Consider the following 19,309-nt stretch of genomic DNA (forward strand, 5'->3'; position numbering starts at 1 on the left):
GTATCTACTTCCACCCCTGCTACCACCCACGTATGATGTGAAGGGCAAAAATGCTGACACATGTTGTCTAATTAATACATGACTTGGTTCGATGATTTACCTAATTAACAATGTCTACTATATTGTGTTCAGGGGATATTAGGTGGCCAAAGTGCTTAATTTCGAGACGTGGTTTTCCATGAGGGCTGGTGTACACTCATTCTCAGTGGACACGCCCGAGCTTGTGTTGGAACAGGCACTGTAGAGGTGTAATCACACAAGGGAGACTCTCTCCACCTCTCTGCAGGATCTGAGAAAAAAGGAACTTGACGCTGCTGTCTAGCACAACTCGGGTGTTTAACTCCAAAAGGTGATTATAAATACTCCTACTTAATCGCAGGATTATAACTTAGCTGTGATCTGTGTGTTGCTTATCCTGTAGAAAACATTTTTTCTCAGTAAATAAGAGCAGATTTCATACATTTAAGCTATATTCATGTTTTGTAACTAAGAGGAAAAACAGTTTGGTTTCAATGAAGACTAGTTTGCCTATGCAAATTTCGAGACGTGGTTTTTTACTGAAGACTAGTTTGCCTATGCAAAAATACCCGCTGAATGGTGGCAGATTAGCGGATATACTGTTCTAAGCTTTCAGCCTTTCTCCTCTTGCAGCCAAGATGCCAGAAAATGCAGAAGCAGTGTCAGCCACTCTCCCCACCAACAGAAACTGCACCATAGAAATAACCAACGTCAGCGCAAACTACTGCCTCATCAACCCCAAGTAAGTCTGTCAATGTATTTACCAATTTAACGCATTAATACAATTTGAGAACAAACCAGGATGGAAAAGTTTACAGAAAAAAAAGTATAAATCAATGAATGGCATCATGAAAAGACAATGTGATGAAATGGCTTTTCATTAACATAAAATGCATTTCGAGCTTTGAGGTCAGTGCAGCTCAGCTAAGTCTTTAAATGACCTGCATCAACTTTGTTTTCTGCATAGTATCATTCAAGTTTAACTGGTTCCAGACGTATTTGTTTTCAAAAGGCTTACTTAATGCGTTGCTTTGAAGTGCTGTAATCAGTACTGCCTGATTGCAGCGCCAAATCAGCATCTTGATACTATTAGCATTGAAATCCCTTCAGAAAAATGAACTTTCCAGAGTCAAAGGTCCATGTTAATTCAATGTAGTTTTACTGTATTTAATCCTAAATCAATGTCAGTGTACCATCTATTTAACATGAATACATTATTGAGTTTGGTTGGCACCTTTTTCTAAATAATGTTTCTCCCACTTCTCAAACAAAACAAACAAATAAATAAAAACAACCCATGTCTATTGGAATTTCCACCATGCTTCCACATTTATCTAGCTGTGGCAGAACAGACCATATCTTGGATGGGTGATTTTCATGTGTGACATCACATTGCTGAGAACATCCGCCTATCCATCATGCAGTGACACACACTGCCTCATTGCACATCGTACGCAGGTACACTCACTGTTGCTTAGAAGTCCACAGCAGTGCTTGTACAGTCACACTCCATCCATCAGCATAAGGTATTTCAGGTACCCCGGAAAGCCCAACACTCAAAAAGTACGCTGACAATCTCCACAAAACTTACAAAACTCAGTTCTTTCATCAAAAAGTCTGGCAAGTGTGACATAAAAGTTATCAAGTGATTGTCAGTGACGGTAAGGATTTGTCTCTCCTTTATAGGGTGTACATGTCAAGTGGCTTCTGTCATCACCCGCCCCAGCCCACGATTCGCACCACCAAGGTCGAAGTGTGCTCCTTCACCAAGGATGACAACACCGCCACGGGCGCTGTTGGCCTGCTGACCTACGACCTGTTCCATATGCAGAGCCGGGTTTGCTCCGACCGCATGGCCATCATGTTCTCTGTGCCTTTTGACCACAACCTGTACAAGAACCGGCTGGCCGTGGGTGTGGTCGAGCAATCCCGTGACTGCGACAAACACCTGTACGACCAGCTGTATGATGGGAAAGACCTCAGTAACTTCACCCGCTCTGAGCAACACGGCGTTGGGCTTTTATATAAAGCTACATATATTGATTTGAGGGCTACAATGTCCAGTGTTGGCAAAGCCATCGTGAAAGTGGAGCTCTATGATAAAATGGGTCGCTAGTGTGGAAAAGTCTACTGGTGTTCTGCCTCTTTACATTGTTACTTCTGTACTCAACAGAATAAATAAACTTCATTTGAACTGAATACTGTTGCGTGTTGTCATTCAGAGAAACATCCAGAGGAGAGGAAGACAGATTCTGCTGTCATCTGTAATTTCTGTCCGCTGAAAGATATCAATATCTGACAGCCAGCTCATTGATTCTCCATTAGCTTATTTCTTGGGCTTATGTATACTCTACACCCCCTTTTCTCTTTGATTATGCTAAAAACCCATTCAGACCCAATGCGCGTTGCTTTGTGTGGGATATGTTTCCACTCAGTATGCTTTCATTATTACTGATGAACAGTAATCATTTTTTAATCTCTTAGCTGGATCCATCCAATTCTAATGAGCAGCAACAGATGGAATATCTGCATAGATGTTTTTTTAATCGGCATGATAACAATATTGGTCTTCACTGGCTGTGAGACTCTCCATCTTGCTCTGAAGTGTGTGCATTTTTTGTGCGGTATTTGGCATCCAAGAGGTTCAACAAAAGACGGAAAAAAAAAGAGTGAAGTTGCTCCACAGATTCCTGTCTTAACTTGTTTAGTTTGCCTTTGTTTCTGTTGCACAGTACCGCAGAATTTATGACTCCCATACCACATCTTTCAGTCAGGCAGACATTCATGTACCCACAATCCTGTAGGAGTGGGTTCAGTGAAAGATCCCGGCTTACCTAACAGGTCGGGATCTCCTGGAAACTGTTCAACAGGGTGTGGTAGTTTCATCCCATAGGGAAAAATACAGCAATGTTTGTTCTCATGGGGGCTTTGTGTTTTAAATGTGTGTTGAAAGAAGGTGTGTACTGTCTGATAGGGGTTGTGTTGCAAGTGGGAGGGTTTCCTGGGTGATGGCATGCATCCTGTTTTAAAAAGAAAAAAAAAAAACACTACCGGCACCTCCCTTTCAGGTAACTTTTCACACTTTGGAATTTGGCAGCACCAGCAGAGGATCTCAGCAGGTAAGTCACTTGAAGCATTTTGGCTGAAAAAAATTAAAACATTAAAGTGAGTTTACAGAAATCAGTACACAGAATGGCTCATTAGCTTGTGACTCTAAAAGAAAAAAGCAATTTGTAGAGGCAGAGCCTGATGGAGCATTTGTTTGATTTGTATTTTATATCTGTTGATAAAACGGCTGCTCATTTTCTCCAGTGTTTTCACTCTAACTTCATTATTGAATGCTACTTAATGCTGTAATTGAAGAGGTGCACTCTCTAATGAGCCAAAGAGAGTCTGTAGCTATTCTCTGATTGTTCACAACTGTTCTGAAATCTCATTAGCCTCTGAAATGCATCATTCATACCCAGCTCCAGTCCATGTGCACTTTTGAAGGTCAATGTAATGCCAATAAAGCACGTCAGCAGAGCAGAGGTCAGGAGGATATTTTTTGTTGTAACGTATCTCATGATTCCCTGTGTGTTTGGGCGTGGAGGGAAGTGCTTGTCACAGCTGCTGTTAGGTTGTTCGGTTCAGCTGGTTAACGTCTAAATTACCTTTTTTTTCACAAGCGGATCTCACAGCCGTTCCAACATGACAGAGTCAGCTGAAGCCATCGCAGCCGATGTGGACAGGAAGAGAAGTGTCATCATTGAAATCTCAAATATCACTAACAACTACTGCCTCCTTAACCCTAGGTAAGCCCAGCCCAATCCCCTGAATACATGTTGGAAATGTACATTTCTGCAAACCACAGATATGGATATATTGAAATGTTTCATTTTGTTGCAACTTCATGTTCAATTTTCAATTTTATTTTTTAACACCTCTGTGTATGTGGTCTGGTTAGGTTTAGGCACAAAAACCACTAATGCTAGGGTTAGGGAAAGATCATGTTTTGGCTTAAAATACCTGCTTCTGTCCACCACAATACAGCTTTCTGATACAAATTTAATGTATCCATTGTTTGCAGAAACGTACAATGCCAACATTTTACAACATGTGTGTGTGTGTGTGTGTAACATATGTTTCCTCTGTTCTGGTTAGGGTGTACCTTGAAAATGGCGAGACATATAACCCACCTCAACCCACAGTGCGCCCTCAAATGACCGAGGTCTGCACTTTCACCAAGTCCAGCGGCAAAGCCACCGGCAGCATCGGTGTACTGACCTACGACCTTTTCGAGAGGACGCAGAACGACTACATTGAGACTCTGGCCATCATGTTCTCAGTTCCCTGGGACTACAACCTGTACAAGAACTGGTTTGCGGTCGGCATCTATAAAAAGGGCCGTGAATGCGATAAGGCTTTGTACAAAGAAATGTACTACGAGAAGAAGCAGAAAGAGCATGGGTTTGTCAGGGAGGAAGCCACTGGGTCAGGAATCAATTATGTGGGCAACTACTTAGATATAAAGGCCACCATGAGTCCGTTGGAAAATGCCATCATGAAGGTGGAGGTGTGGGATAAGCTTTTCACACCCATGGGCCAGCAGGCGTACTAGAAATCCCCCCTAAACTGTATATCTGTCACCAATCCCCACAGCAGAATTCATCCCTCCACCTCGAGCTTTTACCTGGCAGACTGTTTCTAATACAGTCAACACGCATGATTTAACAGATGTATTGTTGCTGACATGTGTCTGTATGCCTGCGTATTACCCTTCAGTAAATCTGCTTATGATCAGAGTTTAGTTTGTTTATAAATCCGGGCAGCAATAACGCCCCTTTATAGCCGAAGCCTCTGTCTGTTTCAATAGCATCGGGTTTTAAAATGGCACCTTTAGAAATGAAAATCAAAGGATGACTCACCAGAGGATGAGGGCACATAGCTTAATAAAACACACCGAGAGCTTGTCTGTGTTTACCTTGACACTGCAGTCTGAGGAATGAAATAAACCTTTTTGACGAAGCTATTTGCGTGTGTCTCTTGATTGAGTTCAGAAAAGCGCAAAAGTGCTTGAAAGAAAGGAGTTTGAAATATTTGAATATAAAATGGTGTTTTTGTGCATGCATACCATGCATAGCAGCCAAAGCATGATCTGTATGTCAATGGATTCAGGAGGATTGCTTTGAAGTGAAATTTAAAGGCTCCATGGGGACTGTATGAGAGCAGCACAGGGACACACCCTTTCTCATGTAGACCTGATCAAAGCACATTGATCATTGCTAATATTTAAAGCACACCAAAGCTCATATGACTCTGACTACGTTTTATAGAACAGGTATGAGTGTTTTAAAAGTGTTTTTGTAATGCTAAATGTTAACTAAACAGCTGGCATTTTGTTCAAACTAAAACGATTTACAGAACATATGATGACAAATGTTGTGGATTTCTATTAAGACGCTTTCTGTTTGTAACCTGCAGCTAAATTACAACATTTTCTGAAAAATCAGAGCTGCTACAGATCAATTTTATGGCAAATATACTCAAAACCATTTCTCCATGAACACCTAAATGAAAACAAATAGTAAACTCTTGGCTAAATAAAACATTGTGTCATCAGAATCTGTTTTAAGAGACTCAGTAGAACAGTATTTGTACTGGGATTTTTTGAGATAAACAGGGTTTTAAATGGCTGCTGGCAGAACCAGAGGGAACACTAAAACATTTTCAGTTATGCAGCTTTTGTTGAAAACACATTCAATGGTTAATTTTTATGAACCAGTAAACTCAAGGAGAAAATTAAAAGGTACATTTGCTTTTCTGCATTTATGATCTTGGCAGGGACTATAGGCAGTGGTGCATGATGCGGGGATGGATTTAGGTGAACACCCTGTTATTGTGCCTGCTCAGAAACTCATTATACTTCCTAAAAGCTTTATAATTCTTTAATTGGGGAAATGACAAGCTTGATGTGCTATCTCATCCTCAAACTACCTGTTTTGCAGTAATGGCACAGCCAATTTTGTGCAGCAACAGTCATTAACCTTAGGAGAATATGGGGTCCTAAAGCAGGAGGCAGTATATCAGCTCTTAATTTACATCGCAGGAGAAGTTATCAGGTTCCCCCGACTCTATTTACAATCTCAACACTGCTTTCCTGATTCTGCTTTCCCGTTGATTCATGATGCCTTTTGCTGCATTAACTGTTCGAGCCACAAAGACACCCAGATCAAAGGTTTGCTCACTGTCACCATTTCATTTGCATAAATGCCATACATAATATAGAGGCATAAACTAGGCCTGTTCAGGCTCAATCCCTGAAGCATTGTCAAGTACTGTATTGGAGAAATGACACACAGTCCCTATAAACAGATGGAGAAACATTTGTTTGTCACGGCTTTAGACTGGGGATAAGTTCCCACACATTCCTTTCACATTTCCCTTTCAGTCGCTCCGCTATGTTAATACACCTGCATATAAGTCTTCTTTCATGTTTTGTGTTATACTGTTGACTGTGTGTGTTTGTGACTGAGTGCTTCTGTGTTTGTGTCTGCGTTTGTACGTACAGTAAATGTGTTTGCACGCTTTTGTGATGAGCGACTCTTAGTGTAGGTACCCATGCACCTGTGCATGCAGAGATGGATATTTCATATCAAATACATTCTTTTGTGCACCAGGTGATTTGTATTTCGCAAGTCTGAAAAAATCTTTCAACAACAGAGTGGGATTAGACTTCTTAAACAGGAGACAAAAGATATGTGAAACATTTATTTTCCTGTGTAGATAAACTTAAGAATCTCAGCCTTTGTGGATTGAAACTGATGCACTAAACAGGTGTGAATCTGGCTGTTTGTCAAGGTAAAAGCCTCTGTCAAAATCCTCCATGATGTGAAGAGGAAAGGGAGGTGGATGAGTGGAGGTGCAGCATCAAAGTAAACACGTTGGCATGACTTTTCATAAGATATGAATCAGCTGATCACACTAAAACAACAGTTAAACCCACTGTAAGAAGCTTGGATCTAGCACTGCTAGTATTTTCACTTGGTATTTTCCTATATTTTGACAACACAAAGGAATGTTTAACTCTTAATTAATTTGAACTGCTACTGTAGTTTTCATGCTATGAATAGAAAAGGGCTGAATGGTGAAGTAAACACAGCAGCATGCATCTCCTCTCCCTGTTATCATCACCAGCTGTTATAAAGCCCTACAGTGGTGGTGTCTCTTCACAGCATGAAATATTTACAAGGAAATTATTGATCCGTTTTAATTTTTCACACTATCAACGAAGCCGAACACAAAGCTCAGACTGCATTACCGGGAGAGCCCGATCATTAAGTGTATTTGCATTAAAGGTTCAGCTTCAGAGTTTGTTTGAATTTCAATCACTCTATTTGCTTTGAAACTAATCCTACCAGGACATGAGAACTGTGCTGTGTATTGACTCAAACTGGGAGTGTCCAAACAGAAGAATAAAATATTTGATATTAGTGACCTGAGGTTTGAGTATGCACCCATGGCCAAAGATACAATCAGTCATGTAATACATATTCTTCTTTCTCAAAGTGAATAGAAGTACATTTAAAAGGTGCAGCCACTAAATATGCATTCAAAGAGTGCCATCTAGAGGCCACATCTGATATAAAGTGTACTTGAACACTCGAACACTCAAATCTCTCTAGGCAAGTGTTGAGGAAAAGGAATTTTCAAAGCTTTTTTTAAAACACTGCCCAAAATATCTTATTTACTCTACATGGATACACAGTGATGGTACAATATAATGGTCACATCAGTGATGACAATTAACAAAGTACATTTCGGAAGTACTGAAGATACTTAATTCGAGTATTTCCATTTTGTGCTACTTTCTGCTTGTAGTCCACAACATCTCTTCACTTTATTTATCTGATAAATGTAATTACTTTGCAGATTTAGTACGTATAATATCATATATCATAACCAACTAAGAAATCATGATGTTTTATTACAGATTAAGAAAATAAAACTTTCTTAATCCGACGTGGTAAAGTCACAAACTACCAGCTGCAACATCATCATTCCATGTGTCAATGATTATGATCTACCAATATGTTTTATTCTGAAATGGGCCATCTGCACATTTAATACTTTACTTAAATAATATCTTGACTGCCGGACTTTTACTTGTAAAAGGGTATTTTTACACTGTGGTAGGAGTATTTCACCAAAGTAAAAGATGGTACATTCAGAGTGCACAAGAATGTGGAAATTAGTGTTGAAGTTGCCTTTGTTTTCTTAGAGACCTCGTCATTATTAGCAGACAGTATATTAATGTGGCTCCCTCTGTGTCCTCCGCTGCAATTCTTGGCCCAGGTCATGACATCCAGCAGGGCCTGGCACTCTGAAATAGTTCACTCAGCCTGGCAACAGGCGCCTGCAGCCCCGTCATCGGAGCTCAATTACAGGCCTTAATCTGAGGCGGGTTCCCCTCCGGAGAGCCTACCAGTGTAAAATAATAAAGTTGAATGTTTTCAAGCTGAGCTGGAGTTGCATTGTTCTACATGTTTGTTTTGTTTTTCAAAATATCTGTGGGTCATATTTCAAAGACTGTTCATCATTTCTTTGGATCAGATGTGAGGGTCGGAGGTCAGGTTCTCCCTCGAAGGCGTTGGAAATTGTCTCGACATGTTAGTTTGTTAGTTTGGAACGTCTCATCATGAAGAATGACACAGATGTGTATCATGTAACTGCAGATATCTTGAGGGAGGACACTCAAACTGCTCTTTGTAGAACTCGATCTATTACAAGAAACTGAACTGCCACGTTGCTTCTGCTCTTCAGTTACATTTTCTCTTGTAAAAGTGTTGGCATCACCGTTATAAATATTAGATGGAAGTTCAGCTGTACAAAAACTAAATTCGATGCCAACCCCATACTTAACTAGAATGGTACACAGTAGAGAGCATACCTCCGCCAAGGCCCAACAGTCCCCTTTTGTAGTCACTCATAGATACCAGCCACCTAAACACTGTTTCTTTTGTTCTGTCTTTTGAAAATGCAGTGATAATAAAGAAATCAACGTTTCTACTTATAGCACTGATAATGAATATTTTCACAACCTGCTTGCAGCGGTGAACTCACAGAAGTTTACTCTATCACCTACACAGCTGTTCCCCCCAAGCCTCTCTCATGACTCTCAGCTCATTGTTTCCATATTCTAACATGCAGCTTCAGCGTTCGGTTGAATCTAAAGCTCATATAGAAATGTTTAGGCCAGCTTTCAGCAAAAAAATGTTACCTGACCAGCACCAAACAGCAGACAGACAAAGTTAGCCACTAGCTGGGTAACACTGGAGCATTTAGCAGCTTAGGTTCAGATCATTCAGGAGATAGTGCGCAACAAAAACAGAGCCAACAAAAGTGCTTGCTTCCACTGCCCCCAAGTGGCAACAAAATTTGCTGTTGTAGATTTAGATTATCCATGAGAAAAGTATTCTTGCCATAATGCCTAGAATGAGTCTGGAAATCTTTTGTGGTGATGTGATGTGAACCTCCTTTCGCCCCAACATGACGGCTGCACATTTCTCATTGTTTGTTGCCCCATCTTCGCCTGAGATTAATCCAAAGACCAAGATTTCTTCCTGCTTTTTCACAACTACTCCAGATCAGATACAATATTCAGGTTCATCTGCTTCAGTGTGACAAAAAAATACATTATTATTTCAACAAAATTCCATCTAGTTGTCTCTTGGTAGACCAACACTCAAAGTTGTCCAGCTGCAGCTGTTTTATTTCAGGGACAAATCAAACCAATAATATTAGCCTTCAGGCGTTGCTGCAGGCCCTGCTCCTTTTCCATCATCATAAGAGAACTAAAGAATATTTCTTGTCGCTCAGATTTTCAGTTGGCAGTACAATGCGGTTGTTCATGCTCTGTACTTCTTCGAGTTTATTCTGACTGATCAAGCAGCCATTTTGATGTCAAACCTACTTGAATGTACCATCATCTGCTGCCAGCTTGGTGTCATCCAGCTGAAGGGTCAGCTCTGACACAGCAGTGCCAGCTGCCTGGATCTCGTACAACAAAGTAATTACTCATGTCACACTCAATGACTCGCATCAGTGGGTGCAATCTTTTAATTTTCATAAAGTCTGGCAAAACTCCAGTCCACAACAAGCAATAAACTGGCCGGTGAGAAAAGCAAACAGATTTTTATGAATAAAGACATCTGTATATGAGATGAGATATCAATAACTCATCAATAACTTGGCATCAGCTCAAGGAAGCCGACCTTCCTTCTGAATGCTCCTTCATATGAAGCAGAGACGCTGACATTGTCAGCCACCTCAATTTTTTCCGCAGCCACAGTCCCCAGACACACTACGTCTTGCCAAAGGAACCAGCAGTTGATGTACAGATGCCCTTACCCGCTGTCCTTCCAACCACTCTGCCAGATCTCTGGGACACAACAGTCATCAGCTCCCACAGTGAGAGGACTCAGAAGTCCCGACAGAGGCTCCACAGCCAAAACCCACCACCCTGCAACTGGAGACACAGCTGCAGCCTGGGAGTGTGATCACTACTACACTGTCTATGTCTCACTTTTAGGATGACACTGATAGTCATATGTATAAGCCTAATTAAAGTCACTTTGTTTAGGATCTCATTTTGGTAGACACTGTAGTAAGCGACAATGAAGTAAATTTCTCATTTTTAATGTAGCATTTCCAACAGCGTTGTTAAAAAGTACCCAAAAGTTATACTTGTGAATATATTGGGTTAAAATATTTGTTAAAAATCTTATTTTAAATCTACTTAAGTATCAAAAGTACAAGTATATTATACATATATTTACGTGTATGTATTCTGTATACTATGGCTCATCTGATTACCTGCCTGGTCGACTGTAGATATTCATCCACTATTCAGCATTTTTCTAATTATTGGATTCAGTGGGGTTTCTTTTATCTAGTTATGATAAAACAAATCAATTTTAAAAAATGTTACTAAACAAAAGTTACCAAAGAAATTTTTGAGTTAATGTATTGTACAAGTAAAAAGCACAATATTTGCCTCCAAACTGTAGTGAAGGGGAAGTATTTAGTACCCTTAAATTGTACTTAAGTACAGTACTTGAAATGTAAATAAGGTAAAACTTAGTTACATTCAATCACTGCCATTGTGGAACTGGTAGTGTTTCAATACTTTTTAACAACATGACCGCAAAATAAAACTGAAAAGTATTGTATTTTTGTATTTTTATTTGTATGTTTAAAAATGTTTTGCAGTAATTACTTTAAAGGGGGCACTATGTAGTTTTGGAGAAGAAATTACAACTGAGAATTTTAATGTTTACAATATTAATGAGGTAATAATACAAACTCAAACATATATTTTTTTTTCCATAACTAAATAAACAAGCTGTTCTCAGAGGAAAATAAGGTCCCCAGAACACTGTTTGACTGTTTGATATAAACAAAGTAAAACAGTATGAATTTGTGTTGCTCTTTAAGGTCAGTTTGTTTATTCAGTCATAAAAAAATCAGTGAATGAAGATCTGTCTCTTCTGATTAAAATTTCTTCCCCAAAACTACAAAGTCCACCCTTAACAAATCACAGATACAGTATCTAATATTTTAAATCTCCAGCTTGGAGCTTGGAGTCAATAAAAATAAAAAGTTCAAGGGTATTCGTGACTCAGTTTATCAATCAAAACTATCTCTATCAGATTTTACATAACAGAACATATCTGAAGGGCTGCAGGCTGCGTGGTCCATCTCAGAGCAATTCCAGCCTGGCAGCATCAAGACAACCCACTTCAGTGTCAGCACAGATCATTGAAACAGAGGCCCATGGGATTGTGTTCAGATCAGCTGATTAATATACAAGTTGAGGCTTCTCAACATGTTATGTAACTGTGCTGTGGCATAGCTGAGGGGCTGGAGAATAACCTCCTGGCCTCATATATGCTTTGAAGGATTCCTGATGATAGAATACTGCTGCAGAGAGAAGGCCAGACCCATCTAAGCACACCAATCTTTTCTTGTAAGATTTGAAAATATCTGACACTACTGTGCGGTCACATACATCAAAAGTATATGGAGCTTTTTGAATTTTTAGTACGCATCCATACATCCACTTGGCTCCTTGCAGCTGCAGAACTTGCCTCAGAATCATCGCATTTTTAGGGTTTTCTACAGCATCAAAGTAATCCAGTGATAGTTGTCCATACATCTACAGATACTGTGCAAACAGGAATTGCTCATAGCTGATTCTGCATGCATTTTAAGGTGCCTGTTCAAGAATGTAAACAAATAAAGACTAAATAATAATAATAAAAAGAGCACAAGTTGAACACTATAGGCATGACCTTAATTTTAAAACTTACTTGACATACTACGGCACATGGCCGATTTTTCCTTGACTGCCAAACCATAGTAGTAGTTTTTAGAGATGATAGTCATGTTAGTGAGTGAAATCTTGCTACAGAGACATAAAGCAGGTTGTATCACATAAAACCACTGGAGGGCAGAGTTCCCTGACTGAAAACAAAGTCATGTACTGTATGTACCATGGGTATTTTGTGTACTGCACGCATGCACATATTGTTTTGCGAAGCAATTGATGTAATCCAGCCAATAAAATGTGATTCATTTTGTTTTCACAATCACATCTTGCATAAATAATGGCGTCAGAGTTGGTTTCTGGCTTACTGTAACAACATGGAGTAACACAGCATTGAATGAGATCAGAAGGGGGTGGGGACGAGGATGACCCGACATCTAGAGAGGAAGAAGGTCACCAAACACACTTTCCCACCCAGCCCTGCCAGACACACACACAGACACGCACGCATGCACAAACACAGGCCCACCCTGCAGTGTTGTGTTTGCCAGATGAGGGTGTGATACATGACTGCTGTCACTGCTTCCTTCAATACATCAGCACTTGCACATCGCAGCATAGCAACTGCTCCACAATATGCTGTACTGCTTACTCAAGATACAGTGAAATACTACCTGAGGCCCAAAGCACTGCCATCTGTGCTACACTCAAGGGAAAGGAGTGTTTAATCAAATACTGACAAAAGGTAAAGGTTACCTTTGTGACTTTGTTAATGTATCCTTGCGAACATGAGCTGAACTGAACTGAGTACAGTCCGCTTCGTTCTTTAAAAAAAGAACCAGATTTCAGGTTCCAAGAGGAAAAATAAGCAACAGTCAATAATCCAATTTAAGATTTAATTGTATAAAATAAAAAAAGTATATAAAAATACATACAGTACATGGTGTGAGAGCAGGCTGAATGTGTTCTCTCAGACCGCACAGTAAGTCCATTAAGTCCTGACAATAGCACAGTATATAAATACACATTTTGATGCAAATCTTAAAGCCCTTACAATGGCTTCATCGTCATTCAAGACTGAACAATACATAACGATATTATCATGACTCAGGCGAAAGATAACACTCTAATCTTCCTGTCGTCGCTCAGTGTTTGTCACTATACTGCACAGACACTTAAAATGTCCCTTTGTCATAGCGTTTGTACAACTCCACAACTGGGTGGAGTTGTAGGATAAACTTCGCTCCAGTTAGCTCATCATATGATCATGAGGATTGTCGGTGTTTGGACAGTGGAAAGTGCTGAAGGATTTTCTGCTCAAAAATAGACAATACCAGGAAAGAGATCTCTTTTTCTGAGCGTCCCCACTCATTGTGGCCCATCTGTAACCTCTGACCCCGAACCTTACAAACGCTATGACTCACATAACCAGATCCATGCATCAGACTATACTCATTTCCCCTACCCTTTCCCTAGATCACACGAACACATACCTGTATCCAATTCAGTCCTCTGTATACAAACTGTACATTGTCTGATTTGTGGCTCAAAGCAGAGTTAAAAAAAATAATAAGAAGAAGAATTCAGCAATAAAAATCACTTTGTCTTTTATCAGTGCTGTCCAATATAATGAGCAGCAGCATCACAAATATGTTTTGCCTTTACTTTTGCAAGCTCCAGAGCTTTTGTTATCATAACCCTGAATACTGGGTTCTCCAGTAAAAATCAAGCTCAGTTTTCTGAATAGTATGTGCAAGATGAATGTGACGAAAATATGACTGTTCAGATCTCGAGTCAGAAGGTCGAAAATAAAAGTTTTGTCACAATAAGTACAGTAATTACAATACATAGATTTTGTCACAGTGAGTCTCATCAGATGTTAACAACAGCTGTATGATTGCGATGCCACCGATTATGACATTCACTCTGCATCAGTGTCATTTTCTTGACTAGTTTCCTCTTTGGCTGGTGTCTCAGGATCCATCTGAGTTGTGAAGCGCGATTAAAGAAATATTCAGTCCTCTGCAAAGTCAGTGGGTGAGATGAAAGCTGCGGCGTATGTGTAAACAAGCTATAATCCTCGTCGGGTTGGGACACGAGAGAGAGCGCAGGTCAAAAATCTGATGACTGTGAGAAGAGATTCAGGATTTTTATGAGCTGCCATCCCCATTCTTGGTCTTGAGCACCACCAGGCTAACCATGACAGGGATCAGGCAGATGGGAGTTATCACCAGGGCAAAGATAATAAGTGGTGGTGGGTCACTTAGCTCCTCTGAGGGACAATCCTTGAAAAACTTGGAGTGAATGTCCACAAAGGTCTGCTCCACCAGAGTGTTGGGCCATGGGATCAGGAGACAGTCAGATATCTCCTCTGTGCAAGTGCTCAGGTTACTATACAAACTGCAGTGTGGAGACAGGAAGTGAGGGGATGGTTATTCAGATGTTGGTAAATATTTATTAATATCTTAAAAATGATTAAATGCAAATATAAACACATACTACTTACCCGCTCACGTTACTCCAAGTGCACCAGTCGGTGCTGCGTAGTGATGCCATTGCATGCTCAAAATTTGAGAGGCACAGGCCAAATAGCACGGAAAGGCAGTCCATTGATGGTGCAGCATAAAATTGATGACAGATAGAGCAATATTCCCCACACATATGAGTAATATTCCCACAAGCTGCATGAATTAAGGAAAGAGAAATATAGGACGAAAGAGAGAGAGAGATTGAGACAGATAAGAAAACATTTAAACAACGTGTATTTTCTTTTTACACAGAATGATATTAGGTTGTATGACTATGTATCATTACAAAGTTATGGCACCTACCAAATGGCATGGCAGACTGTCCATAAGTGGCATCTAGAACAGAGAAGAATGAGATTTTTAGATTGAAAACCTTTACACCAAACATTTATGCAGACTATAAACTCTCTTCAAATCTGCCATGTCACAATCTTCAAATTCAGTTCATTAAATAAGTCAACAAAGACATGCATCCTAGCAAATTTCAATGCAAAGAGTGTTTTGTCTGTTGTAGCTCATGAGTTCCTTCACATGACTAGTACTGAGGCAGGCATTCACAGCTGTAGCAGGGAGACCACACACTTACCGGAGAGAAAGGAGAGGAATACCCCAATGAAACCAAGCGCTCCCTTCATGTCAGAAAAAATGAATAAAGGTGCGTTTTCCCCAAACGATGACCATGTATAAAAAACCTGAACTTCTTTGACTGTGTACAGCAAGGCATAACAGGAAACCCGACAGGATGGAAGAGACGCAGTGTAACTTTCGGTTACCAGATGTCCAAACAGTGTTACCCGCGGTTAGCAGATGTTCTATGAAGATCTGTCTGACGGCCCAGCGCCTTGGCAGCAACTCTTCCCCTCTCCAACACACGTTTCTTTTGGATTTTCTTCCTTTTTTAAAGGGGTGGAGGCAACAAAGATTGTCCTCTCCATTCTCTCAAATAAAAGGGAGCACACCCAAGCTGGGCTGGACTCACATCTGAAAACCCTTTACTCTTTAACTCTTGTTCTGCTTTTTAGTCTCAGTTTCTCACAGTCGAAGGCCTGGCCAGCTCACAGCATGTGATTTATTTGCCTTTTGGGCTGCCTCTGCCAAATAGGAAACATAAGTAAACATTTAGGGCTTAGCGTTTTGGGGTGGATGTAATCATGACTCTGCAGGGTATGCTGTGCAGACAGCCATGATTTCATATTTAGGTTAATTTGACCAAACCTTGAAGAAGTTATTAGTCAGAGCTGACCAGCTGTTTCAAAGACAAACTATCTTTACACATAGTGAAGGAAGAATTCTCATATTTCCACCACAACTGTGAGAAACTTTTGTTTTTCATGTCATAAGGAGTTCATAAGTGTGCTACATCTGTAAGGTACTTTCTCACTGTCACCACACACCACTTAAAAGAGCTGTGTGAGAGAGGTGGTTTCATTGATTGAGTGAAAAATGAAATTCATGGTTCATGTTTTCTCATGACCAACTTGTTAATTTATGTCACTGAAGCCACATGTTGGGCCTCTCACAACATCTGTTTGCCGAGCAGCATTTTGATTTAGTAATGACATCAGGAAATGTGTCTTTTCAGCAAAGGAGGAGCTCAGAGTTGGGGGGAGTTGGCAGGGGGAGGAGGGGGGACAGTCAGGGGAAAGGAAAAAAAAGGAAGGCACAGGATGAGGAACAGTGAAAGGGGCGCTGCTCCAAGGTTCCAGTTGTTTCACAACTCGGAGTTCATGCGTTGATCACAGACGTTGCATGGGGTGAATGACGAACAAATTCAGGAAGTTGAGCCAGGTGGGGGCTGCTCATAATGAGGTTTAAGTTAACCTTTAACCCCAAACCATTATGGGCCTCGTGTCTACTGCTGCTGACCCCTCACTGGTAGAGACCTCCCGAGGAGTTTGTCTTAGATTCTCATGATAATACACACAAGGAGATCTTGGCTGAAGCTGGGATCACTGAGCTCTGCTTTCTGTGTTTGTCAGTTCCAGCCAGGCAAATGAGTTTTAAGGAACTGATACAAAACAATCCCCCAGTGGAAACAAACGCAGAATCACTATTTTGTAACTGTCAAATGGATGCATGTATTTCTGCTAAGTTGTGAAAGCAAGATTTAGTGAAAACCTGAACATTTGCAGTTTTAATTTCTTTGGACTTGTAAGTGTCAATCTGCAATAATGTTCAACAGAAAAAGGTTGTAAACTTACTGGCAGCCATCGTCTCTGTTGAGTGATACCCTGCGGAGAAATAAGGTCAGCTTATTCACGATGAGTGGTTTGATGAGATATGAATGAATTTTTCCTTCTTTAAAACACACATACCTATTGTTGTGGCTTGTTGCACTGCCAACTTTTCATCAACCAGACAAACAACTGTTGTGCATCCTGCTGTGAGTAATAAAATAATGGAAGAACAGAGTAGAAACACTCATTATTTGTAACAGGGATCATTATGTGAATCATGATGCTGTAGATTCATCATTCAAAACTTGAGAAAGCAGAGGAGCTCAAGGAAATTACAAGGAGTTGTGGGAGCTGTGGGGAGTGAACAGGTCAATGCATCCTCCCTTTGTCTGCCACTGCTTTCGGGAAATCTGAATATATTCAACTCAAGGACATTTAAACTTACAACACATTCCTTTCCCACAATAATAATATATATTGTTTAATAAACAGGAGTATACAACAGCTACAACATGAATCATAAATGTAGTTGTTAAAATCTGCTGAAAACTTCTTTAAAACAAAATAGAGACACAAAAATTCTTCTTTGAAATCAAATTTGCTGTCTCAGCTTGATCACAATCACTCCATGGCCCTTAAACCAAACTGTTTAAGTATAAAACTCAATCATGAGACTTGCTAAGCTCCTTTCTAAAAGCCACTCAATCACTGAAAGCCCCCAGGCATTCCTCTTTAGGGGTGAGATAGAGGGCAAGTAAAGAAGTTATATCATAGGAGTGAAGAAATGGACAGTGTAAATCCTCTACTTACCCCAGATGAGAAGAGTCACAAAACACCCAGAAAACATAACTGAGAAACTAGTGGCTGTCATTTTGCCTGACAATGCTGTGTCCGTCTTCCCTGGTGGGTAGGGATTACATATCTCAACCTTTTCGCAGGAAGACTCTATAAAACAACAGGAAGCCCTCATTTCCTAGGATGGGCGGACTCGCACAATGGGACAGAGAGCCTCTGATAAGGTTCGAACTACTGTGGTCCACTGGTGCTCCACCATCACTCCCTCTCTCTCTCTCTCTCTCTCTCTCTCTATCTTCTCTCATCCCACCCTGTGTTTCCAAACAGAAAGAGAAAAGTGAGAGAAGTTGTGCAGAGCCCCACCCTCTGCTTCTCTGTCTCCCTCTCCCCTACCTTTGCTTTTGATGAATACTTTTATCAGTAAAAGCAATATTTAGATTTCAATAATGAGTTCAGGCAGCAAGTGTACTGACAGCATGTGGGCTGTGTTGGACTCAAAGGAAAGGACTCACGCTGCTCTGTGAATATCTGACAACTACTTGTTTATGTTCTGTTTGTTTCGCTTGAATAGAAACTTGGAACAGTAGCGGGATTATGTGCTGAGTCAGTTTCATCAGAAGGAGCCGTGGAGCCAACTCAAAGCCTCAGAGCGATGCATGGTTATTAATCACGATCCAAAGGCTACTTTTATGAGATATTTGTTTTGTCACTCAAAAGCAGCAGTTATTGAATGTTCAAACAAAAGGTTGTACAATATTTTTAACGTGCAATGAGAACGTTATAACCTTACCGTTATTTTTCCTTAAAACATTTTTTTAAAACAGCCGTGTTGACATATTGTAGAGATGTCCTCTGAAGTTAGCATGCTAACCAGCTAGCCCCGGCCCATCCTGTGTTGTAATACCACTTTATACCTCAAGAGGCAATAGTACGATAGTATAGCTGTAGTTTCGGCTGGTAGATGTTTGTGAAGCGTTATAAGCTCTCTTAGCTCTTTTGCCTTGTGAATTAACAAAAGAAACTCACAAAATGTAAAGGAAGGAAATATTCTCACACCTACGCTCAAACAGAAAATGCAACCATACACAAGATAGACAAGCTTATTGCCTTTTTAATTCACTGCACGCTCCACAGAAACAAAATAAAACCCATGAAAATCATATTTGTTTGTCTTTCCACGATCACCTCTGGTTTGGTTCAAATAAATCCTGAATTCACAAAGTAAGATGTGAAAATATTCCACCTGCTTCAAGTCTCTCCTGTCCGGTCCTGCCGTGTCTTCAGAGTCAGAGTCCTGGTCAAGGCCGCTGTAAATCACCTATGTACTAACATATGTTATGTTTTCATATGGTCCCGTGTTCACCGAGAGGCTGCTGAGCCCAACACTCCCCTGTAACTCTGAGATGCACTGGTAACCTGGCTAACTGCATTCTGTTCAGTCGAGTCGGAGTGGCAGCTAATGTAGCTTTGAGCTAGGCTACTAG

General features: G+C 40.4%; 3 protein-coding genes across 5 annotated transcripts; 2 read left to right on the forward strand and 1 right to left on the reverse strand.

The window, feature by feature from the left end:
• The first annotated feature begins 656 nt into the window (after positions 1–656).
• On the forward strand, positions 657–2,134 carry LOC141018901 (uncharacterized). The gene is made up of 2 exons (XM_073493647.1): positions 657–760; positions 1,705–2,134. Exons 1-2 carry the CDS (start codon positions 657–659, stop codon positions 2,132–2,134), a joined length of 534 nt encoding a protein of 177 aa, XP_073349748.1.
• A 1,574-nt stretch (positions 2,135–3,708) lies between these two features.
• apnl (actinoporin-like protein) lies at positions 3,709–4,618 on the forward strand. The gene is made up of 2 exons (XM_073493792.1): positions 3,709–3,812; positions 4,162–4,618. Exons 1-2 carry the CDS (start codon positions 3,709–3,711, stop codon positions 4,616–4,618), a joined length of 561 nt encoding a protein of 186 aa, XP_073349893.1.
• An 8,589-nt stretch (positions 4,619–13,207) lies between these two features.
• On the reverse strand, positions 13,208–17,944 carry ramp2 (receptor (G protein-coupled) activity modifying protein 2). Of its 3 annotated transcripts, none has more exons than XM_073494904.1 (6): positions 17,841–17,944; positions 17,169–17,231; positions 17,055–17,084; positions 15,157–15,189; positions 14,832–15,006; positions 13,208–14,725 (listed from the first exon to the last, which is right to left on the reverse strand). In XM_073494904.1, exons 1-6 carry the CDS (start codon positions 17,899–17,901, stop codon positions 14,476–14,478), a joined length of 612 nt encoding a protein of 203 aa, XP_073351005.1. In that variant the 5' UTR covers positions 17,902–17,944; the 3' UTR covers positions 13,208–14,475. The 3 variants fall into 3 exon arrangements, with proteins under 3 accessions (XP_073351005.1, XP_073351003.1, XP_073351006.1); XM_073494902.1 differs by having other exon boundaries at positions 17,169–17,234; positions 17,841–17,917; XM_073494905.1 differs by lacking the exons at positions 17,055–17,084; positions 17,169–17,231; positions 17,841–17,944 and adding an exon at positions 15,440–15,866.
• Between the last annotated feature and the right edge of the window lie 1,365 nt (positions 17,945–19,309).

The sequence above is a fragment of the Pagrus major genome, chromosome 23 (genome assembly GCF_040436345.1).
Source record: "Pagrus major chromosome 23, Pma_NU_1.0".
In the NCBI taxonomy this organism is placed as follows: domain Eukaryota; kingdom Metazoa; phylum Chordata; class Actinopteri; order Spariformes; family Sparidae; genus Pagrus; species Pagrus major.